This window comes from Phalacrocorax aristotelis, chromosome 1, assembly GCF_949628215.1.
Source record: "Phalacrocorax aristotelis chromosome 1, bGulAri2.1, whole genome shotgun sequence".
In the NCBI taxonomy this organism is placed as follows: domain Eukaryota; kingdom Metazoa; phylum Chordata; class Aves; order Suliformes; family Phalacrocoracidae; genus Phalacrocorax; species Phalacrocorax aristotelis.
Window position 1 is genome coordinate 17,364,251 of NC_134276.1, and position 16,378 is coordinate 17,380,628.

At 43.0% G+C, this 16,378-nt stretch overlaps 1 protein-coding gene across 6 annotated transcripts in view; it reads left to right on the forward strand.

Annotated features, from left to right (window-relative positions):
• The window catches only part of GRIA4 (glutamate ionotropic receptor AMPA type subunit 4), a 231,288-nt gene that overhangs the window by 149,896 nt on the left and 65,014 nt on the right, over positions 1–16,378 (forward strand). For all 6 annotated transcript variants that reach the window (XM_075082009.1, XM_075082000.1, XM_075082037.1 and 3 more), the window contains exons 6-9: positions 1,421–1,579; positions 3,415–3,582; positions 5,208–5,312; positions 15,832–15,942. In XM_075082009.1, the coding sequence (XP_074938110.1) occupies positions 1,421–1,579; positions 3,415–3,582; positions 5,208–5,312; positions 15,832–15,942 (543 nt within the window). The remainder of the gene's footprint in view (positions 1–1,420; positions 1,580–3,414; positions 3,583–5,207; positions 5,313–15,831; positions 15,943–16,378) is intronic.

The following is a 16,378-nucleotide window of genomic DNA, read 5'->3' on the forward strand; positions in this document are numbered from 1 at the left end:
CTAATGTATGCTTTAAATTGTTTTCTTTTTACTCTGCCTCAAGGATTTTAGCTGACATGAAATATTTTGTTGTGCTTTGCTGTACTTGTTCCTTAACTTAAGATCACATCAGATTATTTTTAAGACCTCAGGTGCTTTAAATGAGACATGTCTATTCTCTTAGGTCTTACAAATTAGGTTTTCAGCATTACAAATTTATAGTTCCCTGAGTAACTTTTTCCATGCAAAATAGTTGCTGTAAACAAGCAACCGGATGTTGCAGTGAACTGTGAGTGGGATATACAGTGGAGACAGGTACATCTACTCATCTACTTCAGTAGGGGCACACATTGCTATCTACTGGCCATTCAATAATGTAAGCAATATGACTTTCTGATTCATCATATTTTATATTTACTGTCAGTATCCTTTAGGACATGAATCAACTCTCTATACTTGACACTGAGGTATTGGATCAGTACCCCCACAATTCTTTTTCCTAAGTCTTTCTTTTTAGTTTAAGTGTGATAATACACTTCTGTTTACACTGATAAATGCCAGTCAGAGGAATTTAAGAAAACAAAAATCAGATACCTCTGAGCTAGCATTAAACATAGCAGCTAGGAAAGGAGCAGAAAGATTCATGCTTGCTTCTTAGCTTGCTTTAGCAGTTTGCATTATGCATTTTCTTGATGTTCAGTTATGTCTCTAAAGGCAAATTTTACTAAAGAATTTGTCATTATACATGCTGAACAGATTAGCCTGAGAAACTAATAAGTCAGGTGTTATGTGTACTGTATTTTTTCTTTCTGGAGGTCACCCTAGGCTTTAGATGTAGAGCAGACCTGAGAGCTACCACCATCATGTTCCACAAAAGTGTGACTCTCATGTTATATTTTCCTTGCACAAAGATCCTCATGTGCTGTCTCTGCCATCTAATGTCTATTATATTATCTCATTATCTCAGACACCTTCAGCCTAAACAATGTATCTGGAATAAATGTATTTACACAGTAATGTAAATACATTGCAAGCATGCAAAGAAACAGGGATATATCGGTTAAAGCACTAGTAAAATACTCATTCAAATCTGCTGACTTTGATGAAAATTAGATTAAGGCTTTAATATTCTGCAGGCACTTTTCATTTGATTTGCCAAAGACGTTTCTACAAAAACTGTCTGCCATTCCCAGCAATGTGTTGCTTAGCTGTCAAGACCACCCTAGCAATAATGTGAGAAATTTCTTTCTTGGTTTTGTTTCATTCTTGATTACACAAATGGAAATTATGAACAAAGGTTCAACATTATTCTCTGGTTTTAAGTCTTGGCTTTTAATGGAAACCTGCTGCTGTACATTCTTTATGCTCCCTTGCTGACCTAGAACAGATTGGACCCACAGTGGGGTATGAGGACAAACAAAATTTTAAACTGATTTTCTAGGGATTCAAAGATATTTCTCTGGAGAGATTTATGCATGGAGGAGCCAATGTGACTGGATTTCAGCTAGTAGATTTTAGTACCCCAATGGTAACTAAGCTGATGCAGCGCTGGAAGAAGCTGGACCAGAGAGAATACCCAGGATCCGAGACCCCACCAAAGGTACCGGCTGATCGGAAGCACTACCAAAGATACCACTCAAGTGTTCTAATTTCTGATTAACGTTGTTGAATACATGAATGAAGACCTTAATATTTAGGCAGAGGAGAAGGCAGTTCATCTTGCTATTAGTAGCAATTAGTTATGCCTATCCTTATGATTGTATGATAGAAACACAAACTGCAACACATTTCACTGATGTACTTTAATGTCCTTTGTCACTTATTCTCCAACTTCATCCCTTTACTGACAGGAATTAAAGGTCAAATGCTTAACTGACAACTTAATTTCCACCAATTTTACATGAATTAATCTAATTATCTAGATTCACTTAGAGTGCAGAACGTTCCTGACAGCTGAAATCTTCTGTATATGAGACACAACCTCAATTGTAAATTTACTACCCTTAAATTTTTTTTTTGGAGTTTCCTCTGGAAATTCTATCCACCTCAAAACCTGGTGCAGGCACAAACCTGTAGGCACTGTCAGGCACGATCTTACAGTGAAATTACATCCCAGTGTTCCTCTAGCCTAATCCCTCACAGATGGATAACAAAATGTTTCTCTCACCTGTAATTTTCTTGGCAGGCAAATCACAGCATAGCTACAAATATGACTTTGTCAAAATAGTTCTGTTATTATATGTACTAATGCATATAAGACCTAGTTGAGACTAGGTACCTTTGTGCTGGGCACTGTGCAAAGATAAGCAATCAGCCCTCCCTTGGCTGGGAAAGTGGTGGGTTGGTAAGGTCTAGAGAAAGTATCAACATAGATAATAGAAAGCATAGCTACATAATTCGGTGAATATTCAAGAAATTCATGTTCTGCAGGAAAAAAAAAAACAACAAAAAACAAAAACAAGGATGCTGTGGGCTATGGCATGCAGACGTCCCCAAATACTGGTGACAGGAACAATTTAGCCTATAGGGCTCCTTGCCACATGAACACAATTGTGCTGCCTGCTTCTGAGAAGTCAGTATGATTAATCTGAATTGCACATAATTCACCTATGGATAACCAAAATTTGAGATTATAAAGATAAACCATGTCCCAAAGACCTTATAGTATGCAAGACAAAGGAAAGGAAGGAAATCAGACTTGAGAAAGTAAATTTAAATTTTGGAAGTTAAGAGGGCCTATTTATAGCAGCCCTGGGCATGTGAACAACATCTCCTGGTGCAGTATGTCAATCAGAGGACCATACTGAGAAAATGCCCCTTTGTTTATGTGGCTCCAGGCTAACATCTGTTGAAGACTTGCTCTACAGATTCATTTGGCATGTTCTGAACCTAAAGCAGTTACTGTAGTTAGTGTAGAAACACAGACCATTCAGTGCCCTCTGTCTTTTAGGTAGACAACATAGGCTTTCCAATTGGAAGAACATACCCTTGATCATTCTTAACAGTTCCAATAGCCTGGATGTCTGCTCATTAGCCATGCTTTTTTTCAGTTATTTTTTCTGAGTGAGTTACTGTTTCTTTCTTTTCTTTTGAGTTAGTTGGGTGGGTGGGGTTATCTTCTACCATATAAGACAACTGGGAAAAAAAATTAAGACTTTAATTTCTCCAGTTTGATTTGTTTCTTTTAATAATTCTTCAGAGGCAAATTTCTCTACCCTTAAGAAATACAGTTTTAAAGCTGGAGCTACTGAAATGTACACTTCTCAGTCCTGCATTTATTCCTTAGACAAAATTGCTTTTGATTTTGAGGAGATATTTTTTCTAAGTGAAGGTGTAGAAACTGCTGCATGATGAATCAAACTAGAAACATCCGAGACAGCTGATTTTTGTAAAGATGTGCCAACACTAAAGTGGTGTGTTTGTCCATCTATTCAGTATACATCTGCATTAACATATGATGGAGTACTTGTGATGGCTGAAACTTTCCGTAATCTTAGAAGACAGAAAATTGATATTTCAAGGCGAGGAAATGCTGGTGATTGTCTTGCTAACCCTGCGGCCCCATGGGGACAAGGAATTGATATGGAGAGGACATTAAAACAGGTAAGCGTCTTTTTATTCTAGTGATCTCTGTGAATATTGGATACTAGATATTCACTATATGACTTGAAAGATATTATACACAATGGCAGTAATGGGAGAGGAGGAATTTATTTTTCAGTTGCCATTTGGAAACAGCTGGGGCTGTTCTGGTTGTTCTGGTTTATAACTTGGAATGAAAGCAGAGGGGAACTGCTGCCATTTGAAACTACTATTAGTTCTGTTAAGATAGTTGGGACTTCCTTCACTGAACTGGTGAGCTCCTGTGTTGCTTTTGCATATAACCTGGGTATACAGATATTGCCATTTAAGAAAAAAGGTGTAGCTACATCATATAACCTTTCAAATATGTTTCTGTCATCTTGAATAAACATAGATTTCTCCCAGGGAAATCACATAGGTAGTGGGGTTTTTTTTGTCTTTAAAAAGAAATAACCCAGAGCTATTGTTCTCTGATGTCAGGATTTTCAATTCCTGATAAATATGGATGCCTAGAAAGTTCCAGATCTCTGTCAAGATGATTTAGCCTTTCCTTTGAATAGGACAGTAAGGAAATAAAAATCCTGCAGTAGAATTTAAATCATTGCAAATGAGCAGGCTCCATTCAGGAGAAACTGCAGAGAAGTGACTGCTGACAGAGTTGGCAGCTCTGCGCCTGGAAGCCAAGGTTTCAGTCTTGGAGAAAAATCAGCAGAGATAGAAATGGACAGAGGGAAGGAGTAAGTAGCTTAAATCCACATCCTGACTCTTAGTGATAGAAATAAAGCATTTTGTATGCTTCACATACTTCATGCAGATGCACAGATCTGTAACAATTGTGAGAAGCTTGAAGTCGGGCTTCTGTGTTAGGGCTTTGAATCTGGCCAAAGTGGTTTGCGTGGCTGGATCCTGATACAATCAAAGCCAGCAGCAGTATGGCCGTGGCTTCTTTGGGATGAGGACCACAGTCTGGGTATCCTTCAGTGAGCCAGTAAAGCTCTGAAAGAAAAAAAAAAAGAAAGAGTTCTGGTTTCAAATGAGACACAGGTGGTGGAAAACTGCCAGAGCCAATCTTATGGCTTTACATCTGTTCTTCTGCACTCTGAGGCTTTGAAAACAGTTTTCAGCCCCTATGCATGTCACCCATCTTCTGTGATAGTAAATTGCTTTGCTGGGGCCAAGGTTGTTGTCAGGTTTACCTTGATGAGCAATATATACTCAATTTATACATTTAATCCACAGGAGTGTGTGCTAAAAAGATAAATGAGCTCAGGCCGAGCATCGTTTAGGTTTATTTCATGTGATCCAAAATATTATGCAGCATTGATGAGGATGGTAAAAAAAAATGCACTTCTCTTTAGGACCTGCAGCTGGAAAGTGTTGAGCTGCACAGCATGAAAGAAGAGAAAGCCCATTGTGTGTCTTTGTTAGCACTTAGATACTGGTGTATCTAAGCCTATTTTGAACATTGCTTGACAGGAAAAAGGAATACAAAGGAAAAGTAGCCAATGTTTTTGCTTTATAATGCCTGTCTATTGTAGTGTTATGGTAGTCTAAGGACATAGCCAGGATAACTTTCACTACTGTGTGACATTTGGAATAAAGGATATAAGGCTGGATCTTCATGACACTTTTTCTTCCATTTGTAGGTTCGAATACAAGGATTGACAGGAAACGTTCAGTTTGACCACTATGGTCGCAGAGTCAACTACACCATGGATGTCTTTGAACTGAAGAACACGGGCCCTCGGAAGGTACGTGCTGACAATGTTTACTATCCTGATATCATATAAATGAGTTTTGTACGATGAAATGATTATGCAAACTTATATTAAACTGGACCACTGTGTGCTTTAAAAAAGAGATAATATATTAAATACATGGATAATATCTCTGGTGGAAGCAGATTTAAACTGCATTTGCTACTAAATACTATTATTCAATGCAACAAATTGGGGAACACAGAAACGAGTGTGCATCTTGGGGAGGTGGGACGTCAGTCAGTCAAGCATACTAATGAAAACCAGCTGGATGGCATACTAATGAAAACCAGGCAGGCTGCTGGGTGGTGGAAAATGGTCAGAACCCAGAATAGTAGATATTTCTTGTATCTTATCCAAAGATTTCTATCTTGCAAATTACTGGCGTTTTTAGGCAGGGTCATTTGTACGTTCTGTGTAAACATGAATCATAGGCTGTAACTACATAGGGCTTTTAAGGGGGAAGGGAGAGGAGAGAGGAGGAAGAGAGAATGCCCTGAATACTTATATTTTCTGAAATTAATTGCAGTATCTAATTGTGTGTGCTTGATTGGTTGCTTGTAAGCAACTTAGGCAAGCACACATTAACATATAACTAAGCAGATTCTCCATGTCTGAATTCATAGAGCTTATCACTCAGCCCAGTCACTTTGAAAACATGAGCCTGGGTACTTTGTTAACCCTTTCTCTTCTGTGCTGAAATTTGTCCATTTTTCGTAGTATAAAACAAATAAAGAGCAGGAAACGCACGCAGGCTCAAGGATTTTATTTCCTTTCGAGGCTGTGTGGCCTGTTTTGTTTGCGAGGTCGTCAGAATAAGAAAAAGTGAGAAGCTGATGGTGAATAGGAAAATCATGGCCACTTGAGTAGGGCAAAGGCAATCAGAATTGAATTAGTCCTCTGCTGTCAGGCCAGAGGTGGCAAGCCCAGTAAATAGTACCCCAGCTGAACTGTGTCCCCCTGAAGACAGTTACATGCCACAATGATGAGGAGGCAGAGATTTAAACTACAGACCCGGAGCAGGTTTACACATTGGGATAAACAAACTGCCAGTATATCACAGTATAGAGCTGTAGACCAAAGCAAAGCATGTGCCTTTGTATAAGGAGGATTGGTGTAGTTGACAGGTAGCTGAAGAATAAATTGGGAAAGGTGAGTGTGTCTTCCTTCGCTCTTGGGAAGCCTAGTGTCTCCTGCCAGGCAATGTATCTGACTTTGCTGCCACTCCTGCTCCTTTCCTGGCTGCAACACTGTGCTGTTGGCAGCCAGCAGGTGGCTGGGGTGCATTGAAGGCAAGTGGAGGCAAGTGGTGAAGTAAGACCTTTCCATCTCCAGTTCCCAATTGGGCAGGATGTGGTTAATTAGGTCACAGCTTTAGTAACTCATTAAGGAATTTGTTTGCAGCAAACTGTAGAAAGTGGTCTATTTTTCCTGTTTCAACATTTGTCACCTGTTTCAGGAGAGGTGTCTGACTGGCACCACTGCAGGGATGTCCCCATCCCCTCTTCATGCCTGCAATTTGAGGGAGAGGGTGGCTGCAAAAAGAGGAGCTGTGAATGTGCTGTGCTAGAGTCCCAAGGTGCTTTTCCTACCTTTTCAGGCACACTTCTCTGCCACTCTTAAGCCATTACCTGTCTTTGATACAACAAGCTGTAACAGCTTTGACAGATCTGGCTACTCACAAGAATGTATTTCTCATGTATTATGTGGTGTTTCACTTGTGATCATTGGACCAGTTCTGTGCTCCAGCCTGACAAATCCTATCTAATATGTGAGAAATGGCTATTCTTAATTGAACTAACGGGCCTTCACTTTTGATGTCTTCTTCTCATGTCCTACAGAACAAGACTTATGAGTCACCCAGCAATATTTTTTTCAGGACTAGCCTTTCCAGTCAGAGTAACACATGCCTCTAATCTTTAGAAAAGTGATTTTTGTTGTCCACAGCTTTAAGGATGTGAACAGAGCATTACAAAATGGCACAGCTGGTCAGAAGCAGACTTCCATATAGTGTAGTAAAATGGGAAACAATAGCCAATGCTCGTATTAGTTACATTTTTGCAGCTTTTCTTACTTGGTTCTTATCTACAGAACAATAACAAAGCCTGCTGGTGATGGGAAAAGGTGAGAGGAGAAGGATCACAGAGATGGGTAGTGGGATGGCTCCTGTCACTGGAGTGCTGCAGTGAAAGGATACAGACTTTTTAGGAAACTGCGTGGTCTGGTGTGGCCCTCTGATTATTACCTACTATTCGTTATGCAGGTTGGCAGTGATGAGGTTGCAGAGAGAAGTCCAAAAGCATCAAAAGGGACTTCAGGGCACTGAGGCAATTGGTTGAAGGATCTGGAGCACAGGTAGTGTTTTCCTTAATCCCATCAGTGGCAGGGAAGAATACTGAAAGGAACAGGAAAACTCACGTGATTAACACGTGGCTCAGAGGCTGGTGCCATCAGTGGAATTCTGTTTATTTTGATCACGGGGAGGTTTACACGGCACTGGGCCTGCTGGCGGCAGATGGAGTTCAGCTATCTCAAATGGATATCAATGGATAGAGTTCTTGATTCTTGGTGAAGTAAGGAGGGGGAGTCCGCAAAACCACTACCATGGACTTCCGGAGGGCAGGCTTTGGCCTGTTCAGGGCACTGGTTGGGAGAGTCCCTTGGGAGGCAGTCCTGAACAGCAAAGGAGTCCAGGAAGGCTGGGCTTTCTTCAGGAAGGAAGTCCTGAAGGTGCAGGAGCAGGCTGTCCCCATGTGCTAAAAGATGAACCAGTGGGGAAGAGGACTGGCCTGGCTGAACAGAGAACTTATGCTGGGGCCCAGGAAAAAAACGAGAGTTTACCACTTTTGAGAGAAGGAGCAGGCAAGTCAAAAAGAGTACAGGGATCTTGTTAGTTCATGCAGAGAGAAAATTAGAAAGGCAAAAGCCCAGCTAGAACTCAATCTGTTGTAACGGCTAACAAAAAAATGTTTTTACAAATCCATTAACAACAAAAGAGAGCCAAGGAGAATCTCCGTATTTTATTAGATGTGAGGGGGAACATTGCCACCAAGGATGAAGAAAAGGCTGGGGTACTTATTGTGTTCTTTGCCTCAATCTTTAATAGTAAGACCGGTTATCCCCAGCGTGTTCAGCCACCTGAGCTAGAAGACAGGGTTGGAGAGAAGAATGAAGCCCCCATAATCCAGGAGGTTTATGATCTGCTACGCCACCTGGGCACTCACAAGTCTACGGGGCTGGATGGGATCCACCCCAGGATACTGAGGGAGCTGGCAGAGGAGCTCGCCAAGCCACTCTCCATTATTTATCAGCTGTCTGGACTAACTGGGGAGGTCCCAGACAACTGGAGGCTTGCCAATGTGATGCCCATCTACAAGAAGGGCAGGAAGGAGGATCTGGGGAACTACAGGCCAGTCAGCCTGACCTTGGTACTGGAGAAGATTATGGAGCAGTTCATCTTGAGTGTACTCACCAGGCATGTACAGGACAACCAAGGCATCAGGCCCGGCTAGTGTGGATTTAGGAAAGGCCAAACTGATCTTCTATGACCAGGTGGTCTGCTTACTGGATGTGGGAAAGGCTGTGGATGTTGTCTACCTGGACTTCAGCAAAGCCTTTGACACTCCCACAGCATCCTCCTAGAGAAGCTCATGGCTTCGACAGGTGTACTCTTCGCTGGGTAAAAAACTGGCTGGCTGGCCAAGCCCGAAGAGTTGTGGTGACTGGAGTTAAATCCAGCTGGTGGCAACTTGTCACGAGCGGTGTTCCCCAGGGCTCAGTTCTGGGACCAGTTCTGTTTAATATCTTCATCAATGATCTGGACAAGGGGATCAAGTGCACCCTCAGTAAGTTTGCAGATGACACCAAGTTGTGCAGGAGTGTTGATCTGCTCGAGGGAAGGAAGGCTCTGCGCAGGGATCTGGACAGGCTGGATCGACGGGCCAGGGTCAGTTGTATGAGGTTTAACAAGGCCAAGTGCTGGGTCGAGCACTTGGGTCACAATAACCGCATGCAACGCTACGGGCTTGGGGAAGAGGGGCTGGAGAGCTGCCTGGCAGAAGAGGACCTGGCTGACAATTGGCTGTCATGAGGCAGCAGTGTGCCCATGTGGCCAAGAAGGCCAACAGCATCCTGGCTTGTGTCAGGAATAGTGTAGCCAGCAGGAGCAGGGAGGTGATCATCCCCCTGTACTTGGCACTGGTGAGGCTGCATCTTGAATAATGCATTCAGTTTTGGGCTTCTCACTGCAAGAAGGACATTGAGGTGCTGGAGCATGTCTAGAGAAGGGCAACAAAGCTGGTGAAGGGTCTGGCAAACAAGTTTTGTGAGGAGCAGCTGCGGGAACTGGGGTTGTTTAGTCTGGAGAAGAGGAGGTTGAGCGGAGACGTTAGTGTTCTGTACAACTACCTGAAAGGAGGTTGTAGTGAGGTAGGTGTTGGTCTCTTCTCCCAAGTAACAAGCAATTGGACAAGAGGAAATGGCCTCAAGTTGCACCAGGGGAGGTTTAGATTGGATATTAGGAAGAATTTCTTTACTGAGAGAGTGGCATTGGAACAGGCTGCCCAGAGAGGTGGTAGAGTCACAATCTGTGGAGGTGTTAAAAAGACATGTAGATGTGGCACTTCAGGGCATGGTTTAGGAGACATGGTAGTGTTGGGTTGACAGTTGGACTTGATGATCTTGTAGGTCTTTTCCAAGCATAATGATTCTATGATTCTATGACAGGCAGGGAAGATGAAGGAGGAGTTGCCCTTTATGTAAGAGAGCAGCTGGAGTGCATGGAGCTCTGCCTGGGCATGGATGAGAAGCCAGCTGAGAATTTATGAGTTTGCATTCAAGAGAGACAGGTGACGTTATAGTGGGTGTCTGCTCTAGGCCACCTGACCAGGAAGAAGAAGTGGATGAGGCCCTCTACATACTGATAGGAGCAGCCTCATAGTCACAGGCCCTGGTCATCACGGGGGACTTCAAGCACCCCAGTATCTGCTGGTGGGACAACATTGCAGGACATAGGCAATCCTGGAGTCCATTGACATCTTATTCCTCCAAGGGATAGAGGAGCCAATGAGGAAAGGTGCTCTGCTAGAACTCCTACTGACCAACAAGGAGGGGCTTGTTGCAGATGTGAAGGTCAAAGGCAGCCATGGCTGCAGTGAGCATGAGATGGTGGAGTTCAGGAGCCTAAGGGCAGGGAGGACGGTGAAAAGCACGCTCACACTTGAGGATGGTAGACTTTGGCCTCCTCAAAGATCTGCTCGGAAGATAAGGGGTAAGGTCCTGGAGGAAAAAGAGGCCTAAGAGAGCTGCTTAATATTCAAGGATCACCACCTCCAAGTTCAAGAGAGTTCCATAGCACTGAATATGAACTCAGGCAAAAATGCCAGGAGGCCTGCATAGATGAGCAAAGAGCTCCTAGACAAACTCAAACACAAAGAAAAAGCATGCAGCGGGTGGAATAAGGATGGGTAACCTGCAAGGAATACAGAAACATTGTCTGAGCATCCAGGGAAGAATTTAGGAAAGCTAAAGCCCAAAATGGAATTTAATCTGACCAGGGACATCAAAGAAGACAAGAAAGGTTTCTATACACATACCCAGGTGATAAAAGGACAACTAGGGAAAATGTGGGGCCTTTGCTTGATAAGACAGGGGACCTGAGTACACACGACATGGAAGAGGCTGAGGTACTGAATGTCTTCTTTGCCTCAGTCTTTATTAGCAAGACTGGCCTTCAGAAATCCCAGGTCCCAGAGACAAGGGAGAAACCCTGGGGCAAGGAAGATGTACCCCTGGTGGAAGAGGATCAGGTCAGGGAATACTTAAGCAAACTGAGCATACATAAGTCCATAGGCCCTTATGGGATGCACCCACAAGTCTAGAGGGAGCTGGAAGATGTTATTGCAAGGATACTCTATAATCTTCGGTTGATCATTGCAACTGGGAGAAGTGCTCAAAGGCTGGAGGAAAGTAGATATCACTCTCTTTTCAAAAAGGACAAGAAAGAGAACCCCGGGAACTACACCTCGGTCCATGAGAAAGGTGATGGAGCAGCTATTCCCGGAAACCATTTCCAGGCACATTAAGGACAAGAAAATCTTCATGAGTAGTCAGCATGGCTGACTTCACCAAGGGGAAGTCATGTTTGAACAACTTGATAAACTTCTACAATGAAGTGACTAGCCCGGTAGATGAGGGGAGAGCAGTGGATATTGTCTACCTAGACTTCACTATGGCTTTTGACACTGTGTCCTGTAAGATCCTTGTAGAGAAGCTGTTGGTATATGGGCTGGATAAGCAGACAATGAGGTGCACTGAAATCTGGCTGAAGGGCCAGGCCCAGGAGGTGGTGATCAGTGGTCTGAAGTCAATTTGGAGGCCAGTAACCAGTGGTGTACCCCAGGCATCAAAACTGGGTCCAGTCCTGTTTAACGTCTTCATTAATCATCTGGATCTGGGGCAGAATGTACCACCAGCAAATTTGCTGGTGACACCAAATGGGGAGGAGTGGCTGATATGCCAGGGTGTCATGCTGCCACCCAGAGGGACCTCAACAGGCTGGAGAAATGGGCCAACAGGAATCTCAAAAGTTCAACAAGGAGGCACGGGCCTGCACTGGGGAAGGAACAATCCCAGGAACCAATATATGCTGAGGCCTATCCAGCTGGAAGACAACTTGGCAGAAAGGGTACTGGGGTCCTGGTGGCTCAAGTAGAACATGAGCCAGGAATGTGCCCTTGTTTGTAGCAAAGAAGGCTAATGGTATCCTGGGCTGCATTAGACCAAGTATTGGCAGCAGGTCAAGGGAGGTGATCTTTCCCCTTTACTCAGGACTGGTGAGGCCACACCCAAAGAACTGAGTCCAGTTCTGGGCTTCTCAGTACAAGAGAGTCATGGACATACTGGAGAGAGTCCAGTGAAGGGCCACAAATATTAAGGGACTGGAGCGGTTCTTCTACAAGGAAAGGCTAAGAGAGCTGGGACTGTTCGGCCTGTAGAAGAGAAGACAGGGCTCAAGAGGGATCTTATCAATGTGTACAAATACCTGAAGGGAGGGTGAAAAGAGAGTTGATCCAGGCTCTTTTCAGTGATGCCCAGGGACAGGACCAGAGGCTATGGACACAAACTGACACACAGGAGGTTCCCTCTGAACATCAGGAAACACTCTTTTACTGAGAGGGTGACCCAGCACTGGCACAGGTTGCCCAGAGAGGTTGTGGAGTGTCCATCCTCAGAGATATTCGAAAGCCATCTGGACACAGTCCTGGGCAACGCTCTAGGCTGAGCAGTGAGGTTGGACCACATCACCTCCAGAGGTCCCTTCCTACCTCAATCGTTCTGTGATTCTGTCATTCTCCATTCAACATGTCGCCAAGATTTTTTTTTTTAAAAAAAAAGCATATACATGTGCATGTACATGCACAAGGTAGCCTAAGATTTGCCCTTAGTGACTTGTGGGCTTCAGCAGGAGCACTTCAGTTGTTGCTACAAGGCACACAGGCCTTCAGAAATTACACTATTCATTCAAATACCAAACTGTTGTGACAAATCTACTTTGAGGCAGATATTTTTGCAATACTGTTTCCTAAAAGACAAATTGACCCTCTGTGTAAATGGATGCAACTGCTGTAAAGTCCAGTTGCAATCCAAACAGAATTGTATGTACTTTAATAGCTGAAGTCAATCCTGTCTTCTGATGAGAGTTTTTTCCTTGTGGACTCGAGGTATTTATAGGAAAGCATATTGTTATTTAGTGCTCTCACAGTGACTGGGAATCTATATACTTAATACAAGTGTCATGATATATCTTATATATTTATTCAGTAATCCAGTTCCAGAATTTAGCGCAGGTTTGAGATACACATGTGCAAGCTCACACCCACACACACAAGCTAAAATTCCGTTTGAAAATGCCCGCCATTTCTCAAAAGTCTTCTTTATCAAAGCCTGCATTTTGATATGGTACTTACTTTTATAACACAGTACATCATTCATTTTCTGCTTTCCTTTTGAACTCTCCAGCAGTGAGGAATTACACAATGAAAAACAATCATTCACTTTTATAATGAGCTTCCCAAACTGCCAGGTTTTGGTGTTCATATTCTGCCTTTAGCTGGTCACATTTTTTGACAAGAACTTGACATTTTCAGTTATCAATTGTATCTGTGACTCTATGGTTGTCTGGATGAAAAACAATATTTGCATCCTACTAGGAAGAAAACCTCCCTCTCTACTATATCAGCAATGCTGAAGCTTCCTGTTGGCTGCAGACACCTAAATCAAGGCTCCTGTGCTTAATACAATTGCAAAATGAAAAGGAACATTTCAACTAAATATACCAGAAGTTGTGCATGGGAAGAGTTTGTGCTTGTTTGTTTGCTTCACTAATAGAAAAAAAAATCACTCATAATCAATCATACTCACTCTCATTGAATTACTTCATGAATTTGTAATTCTCTGTGGTGAGTGTGTCTGCACACTGCTCTAGGGGCTGCTATTCAAAAAGGAAATTAATGAAATAGTAAATGTAAAAATCAAGAGGAAGGTTGGCTGTTTTAAGAATATACAGTATTCTTTAATACATATGAGACCAGTAACCAAAAGCACTCCCCTGCACTTTTAGACTCTCATGCCACATCACTGCATTGATCTGTGCATGATGTTTCTCCATGTCATGGTGGCAGAATCCTATGTGATGGTGAATTTTAGTCTGGGTTCTACAATACTGTTAGAAATAATACTGGCTGCATAACTTCTCTGATCATTCAGCCAGTTTCCATCCTGCTGAAGTCTTTTCATCCAAGGCACAGGCTGTCCTTTGGCACTGTCAGTTACACTGGAGCTCTGTCTGAAGACCACTTTCCACTAAAATTCCCTTTCCTCTTCTGGTAAGATGGACAAGGCATTCCTCTTTCCCAGCCTTTGGTGTCAGGAACTCCTAATTAATCAAGAAAGGAGGGAAGGGGGAGTTGCTGCTGACTGGTCCCCGGATGCTTCTGAGAAGTTAGCTGTGCCGGCTTGAATTGCATCTCTGTAGGAACCCTTTAAAATCACTGCTGCTGTCTGCACCTTTCCTGGGAAAAAAAGATCAGTCTCTTAATTCATTAGGTTCTCAGCAACCTGGAGAGCCCCTTTAGGTGGGGTTAGAGCACTGTTCTCCTGCTGACATGTTTGTGTTCGTGTTGTCCGTTTGACATGGAGCTAAGCGTTGTCAGCGCTGGGTCAGAGGAACAGGCACTGATCAGTTCCCCAGAAACCTTGTCAGAGGGTCCACAGACAGCCATGATCCAGTTGCAGAAAAGAGAATGGCAAGGAGGGGGAAAGAGAGGATGTTGGCTAGTGAGCCACAGTTTAGATGTGAGAGCAGCTTCGCCTAAGGGACCTGTGTCTGGCATGCTGAAAGGATGGTCAGGGAAGTGGAATTAGACATCTCCAAATAAGAGTGAAACAAGGGACCACTGTCATGAACCACTTGCCATTTCACAGACATCTGCTTTGTACTAGGAACATCATGCACACAGGATTCCCAGGAAGACCGAAGACCTCTCCTACCTAACATCACCCAGGGCAACGTTAAATGATTGGTAGGAACTCTAAAACCAGAAACACCACTTGCTGATAGATACTAAATGTTGTCACCACATGGAGTGAGGAGATGAGTGTGCTGTAAGATTCTGACTGGCCAGGTTTTACAAAAACAGTGAAGTATTTTAGGTCTCATGAACAAAGGCAGCTGTTTCACCTTAAGGCTGCCCTGGGAAGGGTTGTGGCAGCCTAAATGCACCCAGGGAGAGGAAAACCTGATTTGTTTCACCTCCCTGTAGGCACCAGAGATACTTTTAGAGTGAAGTCACTCTCACCATGCTTTAGGGTCAGTGGGAAGGCAAGCGCTTTTCTAGGAGGGGTGCGTATCCTGCATGAGCTGAGTCACTGTCTGGTGGAGTCTGTCTGTCCAGTGAGTGTAAAGAAAGCTTTAATGACAGGGCTTCTAACGTAGGTACTAAAGGTCAGTGCCAGCAGTTAAGAGGAATAAGCCTGGTGTAAGCCCTTGGTTTGGGGTCTCCTGGGAGACCCACAATGGAGCAGGGAATTGAGATCAGCCACTGAATTGCAAAGCTGTCATCCAGATGTCTTTCACTCCTCCAAGACCAGAAGATGTGGAGGATTAGGTGAATGAAAATTTTCTTGTGGAGAGCTAAAATTCTTATATCTCATTTATGCCTCAGGAAGGCTTCAAACTATTAAAAATGGGATTTAACTTGTGCCTCGGTTCAAGTAAGTAACTGGGATCATTCAGGAACAGCTGAGCGATACCAGGTCTCACTCTGTGCAGCAGTGGTGCAAGGTGGTGTACCCAAAGTTTTCGATACACACCACCGTGCACCTCTCTATGAGCGTGACCGTACTTCCTTTGTTACAAAGTTATCTTTGGACCACTCTGTTGTAATAATTTATATTTGTAATTATACAGAATGTAGACTTTTCTACTGTAAATTATATACATTTTGCCTTGCAGGTTGGTTACTGGAATGACATGGATAAACTAGTTTTGATTCAGCATGAACCTACACTTGGAAATGACACTTCGGCCATGGAGAATAGAACAGTAGTTGTCACTACAATTTTGGTAAGGTGTTTCTTTTTTTAATGCTCATACCGGTGTGTGACACAACCTCATTTCTAATTATGGTCTAATTTAGTCTGCCAGTTCCTAGGTTAGTGGGTGGGTGAGAGCCATATATCTTAATTATCTTGACTGTCATGTCTGTACAGAGGTTTTTTTGTATGCATTTAATATAATGATTCACTTGAAATCAGGTTTTTAAAATTGACTTGTGGTGATTTTTTTCCTTTATTCAGTCTTGTCCATTTTTTACTAAAGTACATCTCAGAAATAAAAGTGAATTCTTTCAACCTCTAATTCATAAATCTTGACTCACAAAAATCTGGAAGTAAAGAAAAACCCAAAGCCTCTAAATGACAGAACTAAACAGAGGGTATAAAATGAAGCATTTGTAATGCCAGTGTCCTTTTTTGTTATGTATTATAAATTCAAAATTGGC